General features: G+C 42.2%; 1 protein-coding gene across 3 annotated transcripts; it reads left to right on the forward strand.

Annotated features, from left to right (window-relative positions):
- The first annotated feature begins 2,489 nt into the window (after window positions 1–2,489).
- On the forward strand, window positions 2,490–9,982 carry klf1 (Kruppel like factor 1 (erythroid)). 3 transcript variants are annotated; one of them, XM_088603634.1, is made up of 3 exons: window positions 2,490–2,822; window positions 5,328–6,300; window positions 8,783–9,982. In XM_088603634.1, exons 2-3 carry the CDS (start codon window positions 5,337–5,339, stop codon window positions 8,956–8,958), a joined length of 1,140 nt encoding a protein of 379 aa, XP_088459760.1. In that variant the 5' UTR covers window positions 2,490–2,822; window positions 5,328–5,336; the 3' UTR covers window positions 8,959–9,982. The 3 variants fall into 3 exon arrangements, with proteins under 3 accessions (XP_088459760.1, XP_088459758.1, XP_088459759.1); XM_088603632.1 differs by having other exon boundaries at window positions 2,491–2,808; XM_088603633.1 differs by lacking the exon at window positions 2,490–2,822 and adding an exon at window positions 2,861–2,896.
- The last annotated feature ends 1,230 nt before the right edge of the window (window positions 9,983–11,212 follow it).

Below are 11,212 nucleotides of genomic sequence, written 5' to 3' on the forward strand. Positions count from 1 at the left end.
GTTTAACAAAAGAACATTCGTTTTGAAGAAAACCATTTAGAATGAATACTAAATTACACACACACATTATTAAGTGCACAAAGCCTGTTTTCTTAGATACAAATACACGAATCACTCCCACATCTGAGTCACTCCTGTTTATAAGTGGAAGATAACTCTGTGCCAAATTTATGGATGTTTTTTTCATATTGTCAGTATCTCTTACTGCTGTAATGTCTTATATAAACCACCCCTTCAAAAAAACATTAAAATGATTACAGCACTGAGTGGTTCAAACTGTAATTTAAGAAACCTCCATTGCCAACACATTTTCAGAACCAGCTCTGCAAATGACTAACTCTTCTGTCCTGTCCTGTGGTGTTTTTTTTCTGCTACCAATAAGGTTCTTATTCAATGATATGATTACAAAACAAAATTCTACTATCAGGGCAACTTCTATCTGAAGTGCAGGAATACAACCACTGCATCACCCATGATGTTCATAACCACCATGCACTTGATCGTCTGCATCAGGACCTGCTGGATGCTAAACACCCATGTTACCAGATTCTAAGCACAAAGCACAAGCTGCCACAAGGACCGCAGTCTTCTTAATCTTCTTAAGCAAACATGATGCTGCTTGATTTGTGCTTGTGATCAGTATGATCTATCCAAGTCTTCTGTATGATATTTCCTTTTTTCCAGCATTTTCCCCCAAGCTCTTGCAGTAAAATGATACAGAGAAGAGTCTGACTTCAACTGTAATGACTATGACTTTAATGATGCAGAAATGGCTCTTATTATTGCAAGCCAGGGTTCAAGCATTAACCAGATTTCCATGTGCTGCTCTTGTGCTGAAATTTCTAACTTGGATTCCACCAAAGCAACAAAGCGAGTGGCTTGTTCACGCACTGACTCACAGTGTTCTAGGAAATCCCACTTATTTAAAACTAAGTGATGCCTTGCTAAGGAATTCCAGATATGCACCACTGAAATCTAATTTCAAATAAATTCAATTATCTAAATGAAAGCTAATTATACTAAAACAAAGTTTCAAGCAGCCACCCAATGGGAAATAAATGGTTAAAAAAAACCTGCATCTTAGTTTCCATTTGTGCTTTAATAACTCGCATTGGCTGTGAAAAGTACTATAATCCAAGTTGAAAAACACCTGTCTACAGAAGTAATGTACTGACAATGTACATAGAACATTTTGCATCACATCTGCTCTGGCCTAAAAGGTATGTTATTGAAAGCTCAGCATGGCACTGCGAGACAATACAGGCCAGAGCAGCAGCAATGCTTCGCTATCTGTTGATCCGTATTACCATAGTTACCATACTTACCATAGTAGCTAATAGAAGTACCTTCTACATTCAGTTCATGACTTTAGCTAAATGTGCTCAGCTTTTCTAGGCAATTGTCTTAAATACACAGGGAACACTTTCCTCCCCCACTCCAACGACATACTGGTACAGTAGGTCAATTGGCTTCTGGGGAAAACTGTTGTTCCTGGTGTGAGTGAGTGTGTGTCTGTGTTTGTGTCAATGTATGCCCTGTATGCCGAGACTGGCGTTTCGTCCAGGGTGAATCCCCCCCTTGTGCCCATTTCTTGCCAGTAAAGGCTCTGGTTCCCCCAACCCTGTATTGGATTGAGAGGTTAAAAAATGGATGGATGAAGAAAAAAACACTGCAGCTGACAAATCACCTTGAATCTGGCTCACATTGTTGCACAAGATCATCGATCTTAAGGTTAAGCCTGATACTTCTGCCCTTGACCTTTGTTTAATGACCAATGACCTATTGTGACAATACAATTTTTATGAAATGTGTATTGCCCTCATTTACACTGGCTTTCCAAATACAATCAATTCCACTGAACAGCAATTAGCTAGGAAGATCTGTTACAGGAATAGTGAACTAGATTGCTATGCAAGTAAGCACCATTACCAGTTCAGCAACCGCGCCACCCTTAAATGTCTTTTGAGTGAAGACACTTTTAATATCCTTTCCTGTCTCAAAGAATCCCAGAGACCAGGTGGCGTAATGGACACTCTATGAAAGCAATAGAAGGACAAAGAAAGTCAGGAGACTCCAAACCATTCATCTGATATACAAGTCCTTGCACAAGGACTGATTCTTTTCAGTAGTCTTCCAGGCAAAATATGTCACTTAAAGTAAAGTGGCACTGTTGTTTGAATTCAGACACTGGAAATTATTTTAAACTTTTTTTATTAGAAGAGGAGGACTGGTGAGCCACTCTACTGTTTCACTGAAGAGGGGTCAGTTGACCACTTCACTGCTCTGAGCTCAGTTAGCACACGGCCTTCAGACAAGAAAACCTGACGCCCTCTTCGAGAGCTGAAACTGTAACAAATAGCAGGATCCCCCCTTTTGCTTATTCACTGGAACTTGGTGCTTCACAGCAGTTGAGGGGAACATGCAAAAACAGCAACTGAATATTCATGAGCCAAGCCCCCCCCCCTCCTTGCAGAAAGAGGAGTAAAACCTACAGAGCAGAGCAAGAATGTGAGAAAGAGAGAATGAGTGGCCAAATGGAACACAAGTTGTGAAACGTCTCCTAATTTCTGTGTGTAACTATTATTGAATTCCACTGTTTTACTTTTCAGCCGTGAGACAAAGTTCAGGAATCTAGCAGAGGAGATCAAGAGGAGAGTATTTTTTTTTCTTTAATGTCAGACTTGTTATTTTCAGTTTGTTTTGCATTTAATATCGTCCATGAAAACTGACAAGATGGCTCTGACTCAGGCTGTCCTGCCGTCGTTCAGCTCTTTTTCCAACTTTTGTAACTCCCCGGAAAATGGGAAAGTAAGTTTTATTAAGTAAGTTTCTATTTCTCTGTGACTTGTTCTTGTTTTACAGACTGTGCCAGCAAATGGTAACATCCTCAGATCAGGTAGTACCGTCACCATTATGGTGGTCTCTTAATTATAAATCTCGAGTTGATATTGTTGCTATATTTACTGTACAAAGCTGTGAAAAAGTAAGTACACCCCCTTGAAAAGGTGTGTTTTTCAACATATTTGCATGTATGGATATGTGATCTTTGTTTCAACAATACTGATAGATAAAGGTGATCTAATTTAACAAGTAATAATGAAAACTATTCATTTATTCAACAAAATAAAGTCAGAAATGCAATTGTCTGCTGTGGAAGAAATAAGTACACCTCCTAGCTTCAATAGCTGGTGTTACCCCCTTTGGCAGAAATCACTTCTTGTAGGCGTTTCGTGTAATTGTCTATCAGTCTCCTACATCGACTTGGATAAATTTTTGCCCAGTCCTCCTTACAGAACTCCTTCAACTGTGTGATGTTTGAGGGCTTTCTTGCATGTACTGCCCCCTTCAAGTCCCCCCACAGCATTTCTGTGGGGTTAAGATCTGGGCTTTGACTTGGCCATTCCATAACCCTCCATTTCTTCTTTTTGAGTCATTCTTTTGTGGATTTGTTTGAGTGTTTTGAGTCATTGTCTTGTTGCAAGGTCCACTTACAGTTCAGCTTCAGCTTTTTGACAGATGGCCTCACATTCTCCTCAAGTACTCTCTTGTACAATGTGGAATTCATGGTTGGCTCCATGATGGCAAGCTGGTCAGGCCCTGTGGCAGAAAAGCAGCCCCAAACCATAATGCTTCCACCACCATGCTTTACAGTTGGTATGAAGTTCTTTTGGCAGTTTTTGGTTTTTGCCAAACATGACTTCTGGCTTTGTGGCCAAACAACTCTACCTTTGTTTCATCAGTCCAGAGCACATTGTTTCAATAGTCCTGATCTTCACTTAGATGTTGTCTGGCCAACTTCAGTTGTGCATCTATATGTGCATCTATATTCAAAGGCTTCTTCCTTCCTGACCTCGCATGTAGGGAAAAGTTGTGCAGTCTCTTTCAGATGGTTGACTCATGCACTTTGACATTGACTGAGGCAAGACTTGCCGGTAAATCCCTTGATGTTATCCTGGGGTTCTTGGAGACTTCCTGCAGCATTTTTCAGTCAGCTCTTGGGCTGAATTTGGTGGGACAACCTGGCCTGGATAGATTGCCAGTGGTTTGAAATTTTCTTCATTTGTAGATGATCTTTCGGACAGCGAAGTGATTGACTATAAATTACTTGGAAATGGTTTTAAAACCCTTCCCAGACTCATAGGCATCAACAATCTTTCTTCCGAGGGCCTCAGAGAGCTCTCTTGATCTTGGCATGATGTAGCCACACACTTCATTTGCTAAGACCAAACCAGATCATACAGTAGGTTTCTGATGTTTATATAAGGCAGTGCCCTCCAAGTTACTCTCGAATGATGTTCTAATCAATTGCACCTGTTTTGGTGCACCTGATTCTAATTTTAGGCATTTGATGCAATGATAAAGGTAGGGGTGTACTAACTTTTTTAAAAGGAAATTGCATTTCTGTTGATTTAAATAGTACAAATGAGTGCAAAATGTGATTTTTGAATGTTATTTTTTAAAATGAGATCACATTTATCTATCAGTATTGTTGAAATTACGATAAAATATCCTTTTGTCCAAAAATGTAAAAAAAGACAAACCTTTTCATGGGGTGTACTTACTTTTTCACACCACTGTATAAACTTTCTACCTCTGACTCTGAAGTGCCTTTATCAGGCAGGCCAGCATCAGACATGGCTTTTCTTTACTGATATCATGCAATCTCTGGATTTGAAAATGCACACAGGCCTCTCTACAAAGTGTTTGGCTGTTTAACAGTACGGTATACACAACCATTCACTGTGTCACTGTGTGGAAGTCAGAGTCCAGAGCTCGGCTGAGGAGGATTGTCTGAATTCAGCGGTGAAAAGCGAGAGTTGAGCTTGCAGAGAGACGGGAGCAAACTCGTCCCACAGCTGCCAGTTCAGCCAGCCCAGGTCTTGTGTGTGCCCCCTCCTTTTTACTCCTGCCTCTGTGAATCAGGGGACCTCAGCTGAATTACCGTCCCAGTCCAGTGTTACTCTGTTCCTTACTTTAAATACTGTGACAGCTACACACTTATCTGAAGGGAGATCAATGAGACATATTTGTAAAGGTAATGTCAACTCCCATCTCTTTTTAGCAGATACATTTGAAAGGGAGTGATTGCAATAACAGTTACTTTGGCATATCCCTAGAAGTCAGCCTGACAGTTGTTAACAGAAACAGGTCAATGAAACAATTGGGGTAATTAAATGCACAAATAATCAAATATTCCAAATAGGGAGTTCTTATAAATAATTATTTGTTCTATTTTGTCAGTTATTTTTTATTTCAATGCAACATAGAAACAGATGTTCTGTGCAACTTTATTTCTCTCTGATTTTTGTCAACTGTCTTTGTCTCAGACATGGAAAATGGAGGATGACACACTGACCCCAGCTTTGGACATCACAAAAATGGAAATGGGTTCCGATCCTGGGTTTAGCTATGAGCCCCAGAAGGCACTGAGAAATGAACTGGAGGATAAGGAGGACGAGAACAGTGCCAGCTGGGATGTGGAGTTCCTTTTGTCTGGCATCAACAGCCCAGGCTCTGATCTGGGTCCAGCAATGAACTGCAATTCCCAGCAGCCTTTGCAGGCAGAGCAGAGGAAGGGTCACAATGGATTGTACCAAGTCAAGGAGGAGGAAGGGGTTATATTGAAACAGCAGCCCAATATGGACCAGCAGCTCCAAGCCAACAGCAGCCTGATGTTAGAGCTCCTCTCCCCTCAGCCCCTTCTTTCCACTTTCCCAGACATGCTCCAGAACAGCCAGATCACTTACATGGGGGATTACCAGTCAAAGCTGTACGCTTTTGAATCCTCACCTGCGGAGCACTTTGCCTTCTGTCTGGGAAGTGAACAGGAGAGAAATGAAGATATGGACTGTGTAGGCTCAGTGAAAGGGAAAGCATGCAATCTGGGACACTACCCAGGCCCTGCCTTCTCCAACAGCCACTTTCTTCCAAACAGGCCATCTATCATAGACCCTCCCATGACCCAGCAATGCCACTATGGCTTTGTGCCAGGCTACCATCACAGCCAACACGCTTTTTACTCTGAGCAGTGTCTAAGCGGTTACACACCTTATCCAGCAGCCGTAGCTTACAAAGGTGCCATTAGCCACCCTGGGCTGTTCGTGGCCCCAGTGCAAGGCCCGGGCGTCTCACCCTCCTCTCACCCTGCCCTGCTAGCGCCACTTGCAGGCCAAGAGGGGAAGCGCACCCGCAAGACATCTTCCAGGAAAAGGGTGGCGATTCACAGCTGTGAGCACCCTGGCTGCACGAAGACGTACACCAAGAGCTCCCACCTCAAAGCCCACCTGCGCACGCACACAGGTAACACGCCGAGCCATGCACAACCAGCCGGGCTTCCCCGTCCCCCACAGTCCCCACCGCAGAGAACAGACCACAGACCACAAACAGAGCCAAGGCTACTCACACAAGGACGAGGGTCAAGTGAAAGTCACTTTATAATCAAGTATTATATATATTTTCAGACACGTTAAGTTAAAAAAATTCATTTGGTAGAAAAAAGAGAGGTCATAATTCTTCAATTTGGGGGGCAATACTCCTAAACAGGCCCCTTCCAGAATCTCATTCTTCCTTGCGCGAGTGGACAGCTGATGCAATACTGCACATTGACAGCTAACCTCTTTGCTTACGAACCTGCAGTTCAACTGTATAAAGAATGACTATCACACTGGGAAAAAATACAGTACACTCATTCATCTCATGTCTTTGTTCGAGGTAATGTACGAGCATTACATTTATGCAGCACTGTAAAAACATGAGACTAGCATGCTTGGTTGCTCTTAATAGCTATTTGATCTTATTTAATAGTTAAACCCTTTGATAGCTAAAGGATCTTATGCTGCCAAATCTTGAAAGATTTCAGTTTCAACAAGCCAATAGACTAGGTAGCTTGTTCCACACTCCCACAACACTTTGAGTAAATACTGTATGTGTCCCCTCTTCTCAGTTTGAAATACAGTCCCAGGTATTTTCCACTTGCGCCCTCTGGTTCATGTGTTACTGCTGATTCTGCAGAAGTCATGTGGTTTGGTTCTGTCAAAGCCTTTGAGAATTCAGAGTGCTTGAATCAGGTCCCCTTATAGTTTTCTCTAAGACTAAAAATGTTCAGTTCCTTCAGCATGTCCTTAAGCTTAAGAAGCTTGTGGTCTCTCTTCTCTACAATGATTCCAGAGTAACAATGTATTTTTTGTAATGTGGTGACCAAATCTGTACACTAATCGAAAAGAGGTCTTACTATCACACATTTTAAAACTAGTTAAGCCTTAAATAAAATTTTACACCAAACTAAATATCCTAGCCTTGTTTGCTTATTCCTCCACAGTCTATAAATTAAAATATAAATATGCCATGTAAAGTCTTTTTTAAAAGTATAGTAGCTTATTCAAACTCATTTTATATCTATAGATTATGTTTCTGTTACCTATACATGCCCACATTGAATATCTGCCATGTGTTTGACCCATCCCGAATTTCCTTTTCAGCTTCTACGTTTGCTGATTCTACCCTATTTAGGTATCAACAATTGTTCTGATGCATTTAATGATCTAGATTCTGGTATGACTGATAGAGCAGTGGTACAATTAAAACTGCAAGATGTTATATCAATATCTGAGGTGCTGATTGATTATTGTTAAGATTAAAGTCCAAGTTAGTGGAAGTCTAGTATTGCAGCCTCTGCACAGCTCAGTATTTTACATTTTATCCACACTTTAGTCTGTTATACTGTATATGGACTCAGTGTATGGAATAATATTAGCAATAATAGCATAATCCTCTTTTACCATTATTTGCTTCAAAACAATTATATGACAATATTTTTTACTTGCTTGTTACAATATTCTATAAGGCTCGCTCGACTGATTTTACCAGTTTATTGGCCATTTCATTTATTGATTGGGGAACTCATTCATTGATTTTCTGATGGACTGATTCATGGCTTTATAGCTTGTTCTTAACCACGCATACAGCATTCATAAGTTAAAATGCTAGCAACATATAGTACCCTTAACAACATGATAACATGTTAAGTATGTTAACATGACTCAAGTAACTAATGTGTAGAATTTGCTAGACCTTGATCCCTAGTGCTTTTCCTTTAGTTGCCCAGCTGGTTGTATTTTGAGGTGAGATAAGTTAACTGTAAACACAGAAACATTCTTGAACACTGACACAACAAATATACCAGTTCTCGGTATTGGGTGTGGAAATGCATCTCCAGTCAGTGATCCACACAGTTTAACTCAAGAGCGCACTGATTGGACATAATTGTCCAAGAAAGAATTTCAAACCAACAGTTTACAGTACAACAGAAGAATGATAGTATACTGTGTCAGTAATGATTTACGTTTCTTGGAAATACCTGCGTCTGCGAGATCTTTAGCAAAGCTGCATCTCAGTGGACTGTACTGTACAGCTGACATGGCACATGCACAGTGTAGGACCGCCCAGAGAGTCCTGCAGAAGACCACAAATTGTGCCTTTAGTGGAAAATTATATAAAAAAACAGGTTACCCTACAAGTCCTGACTGTTAGGAATAAATGCACTGCATGTGATCTGGACTGAGACAGTGACTGAAAACATACACAAACTGCTTCTGGGTATGGTTTCTAGAGTTTCTGACACACCATGAAAGAATGGTCTGGTTTCAGAGAGACAGACTAAGACTAGGCCAAGCTCCCAGGACACCTGGGGTGGCCTTTGACAACACCAGTGCAGACTTGCACTGCTGCAGCAGTTTCTGAAAGTCGCTCAGGCCCTTGTCTGTCTGTCTCTCTCTCTCCCCAGGTGAGAAGCCCTATCACTGTACCTGGGAGGGCTGTGGCTGGAAGTTTGCCCGCTCCGATGAGCTGACACGCCACTACCGCAAGCACACTGGCCAGCGGCCATTCCAGTGCCTGCTGTGCGAGAGGGCCTTCTCTCGCTCCGACCACCTGGCGCTGCACATGAAGAGGCACGCCTGACAACCCCCCCTCCACCGTGTCAGCCCACCAGCCACACCCCCTGTTGGAACGCCACAGCCGGGCCCCCCAGCTCACCCCGCTCGCTGTGAACGGGGAACACGGCAAGGTTTCCGATGGGAAGGCCAGGCCTATTCCAGCAGCACAGTGGTACCCAGCATGGTTGCGAATGGTGAGCAAGAGGATCGCTTCAGTTTCACAAGACCTTGTGTGTCCTGTCCCCTCCCCTCCACTGGCTGTCCCAGCGTGGCCCAAAGCCCACAGCGCTGAGCCCCAAGGAAATGTTTCAGCACATTTTTAGCTCTTTCTTCTGCTATAGCTAGTCAATAGGATATCAAAAGCCCAGAAACAGCCATTCATGGTGAAGTTCCAAAGGTCACGTCTTTGCACTTTGGACAAAAAACAAGAGTTGCACCCCACATTCCAAGAATAGAGCAGGGTGCTCATTTTAAGAGCACAAGAAAAGAGAGGAGGTCATTCAGGTCACCAAGCTCATTCACTCACTGGTATCTTATTTGTTGTCATCCAGCCGTGTCTTGAAGGATTTCAGGTGATCAGCCTCAATAACATGGCTGGATAACCTTTTGTGTAAATGTTTCCTAACTTGAGTCTTAAATTTTGCAAAGAAATGTCATCATGCTGTTCTCTCTTTCTCTGTAAAAGTAACCCCATTGCAAAGACAGTTTTCACATGCCCCAGCTGTGTTGCCTAGGCGTCAGTCTGGAGAGGTGGTTGAACCTGTGTACCCCTTACCCGATCACTGAGGGTTGGGGTCCTCCTGTCCCAGGATCGCACTGTCTTCTTGTGCACAGGTACTTCACCCCCATTTCTCCTGACAATGCAGCTAAATAAAGGGGTCCCCAGCATTGGTGGGAGGTGGGAGGTTTAACCTCATCGTGTCAGTCCTGGAAGTGCACTGTGTTTTGCTCTCGCCATATAAAACCACTGTCCTACAGTTCTCCGACATCCCCTTTGCCTTTTGCAAGCTACTCATGTTCTTTCCGTAACAATGGTTTTCAGCTACAGAGAGCAGTCAGTAAACATCTTCATTCTGGTGATTTTTTTGTTGTTGTTATCTTTGCTATTTTTTAATAAAGTTGATGGTGCTCAAAAGCAGAGTGCATTCTTTCAGTTTCCATGTGGATCGGCACACGCCGTGCAGCCCAGGAGGCCGCATCACTGACCGAGCACCAAACATGAGGTGAAGCAAGAAAAAAAGCAAGGCGGTTTCATCTGATAAATGCAGCATCCTTCTTCTAATCTGGGGGCGGGCAGCAGGGTTTATGAGCCACCCTTAAACTCAGTTTGCGAAGACTTTGGCACACGTGTGTTTCCGTACGCAGCCAGCTGGGATCCTTGAGAGCTACAGGGTGTAGGTGCAGGCTGTCCCTGTTATCCTCGGAGTTAGGGACCAGAAAATTATGCCATATATTGAAACAACACATGAAGTAGAAATTTTCTCCATAAGAATAATGGAAATATGGGGGGTTCAGGACTGTAAGAGCGTAAACTTTTAAAGTGGGAGGCTTTCCCAAATGAATGAATTGAGTATAGTCAGATCAGGAGCCATAAGTTAGATTTTACTTTGGTTTAGCTGTTCAAACACTGTCAGAAGGTTCCGTCATAAGACCAGGTTAGATTCCTAAATGATGAAATGTACAGTATAGAGAAATGACTTAGAGGAATTAATATCCATAAGGAATAATGTAATTAGTTTAAGATACATTCACAACATACAGTTCAGACAAGAGTGTATAGATTTACTTGGAACCCATATAAAATAATAAAAAGAAAAATATATATTTCATATACAGTATATGTCACCAGCTTCTTTCGATTTGTGGTCTCTTCAAAACTAACAAGGTCAGTTACTGCTTGAGGGCAGATTTGTATTTTGAACACACTGTTCACGCATGTAATCAGTAAACTACTGCTTACACCTGGATCCACTGATTGGGTCAGCAGTGTACTGTGTGGTGGTAAGAACTCAGCTTCAATACTGGGAAACAGCAACTCATTATCAAGTCATGTGCAACAGCACTGTCTACTTTTAACGTCAGATTTTGCTCTTTGCAATATTCCCAAAGCAAAATATTCCACAAGCCACTGATGTTGCTGGCTTTTGTGCCCTGAAAAACGATAGAAGTGCAGGGTTTTTTTACGTCGACTTTCTCAATTTATCAATGATAGACAATGCAAAACAACATACGGGGGGGGCAGCTTATAACCAAACTGGCTTGTATTTTGATTTCAAATG

The sequence above is a fragment of the Lepisosteus platostomus genome, chromosome 13 (genome assembly GCF_059453375.1).
Source record: "Lepisosteus platostomus isolate fLepPlt1 chromosome 13, fLepPlt1.hap1, whole genome shotgun sequence".
Classification (NCBI taxonomy): Eukaryota; Metazoa; Chordata; class Actinopteri; order Semionotiformes; family Lepisosteidae; genus Lepisosteus; species Lepisosteus platostomus.

Bases quoted from the DNA above. Each gene is read 5' to 3' on its own strand.
- klf1 (XM_088603632.1), top strand. From the start codon at position 2,719: ATGAAAACTGACAAGATGGCTCTGACTCAGGCTGTCCTGCCGTCGTTC. The intron at 2,809-5,327 runs GTAAGTTTTATT...TCTTTGTCTCAG, and splicing joins ACTCCCCGGAAAATGGGAAA to ACATGGAAAATGGAGGATGA. The intron at 6,301-8,782 runs GTAACACGCCGA...CTCTCTCCCCAG, and splicing joins CCACCTGCGCACGCACACAG to GTGAGAAGCCCTATCACTGT.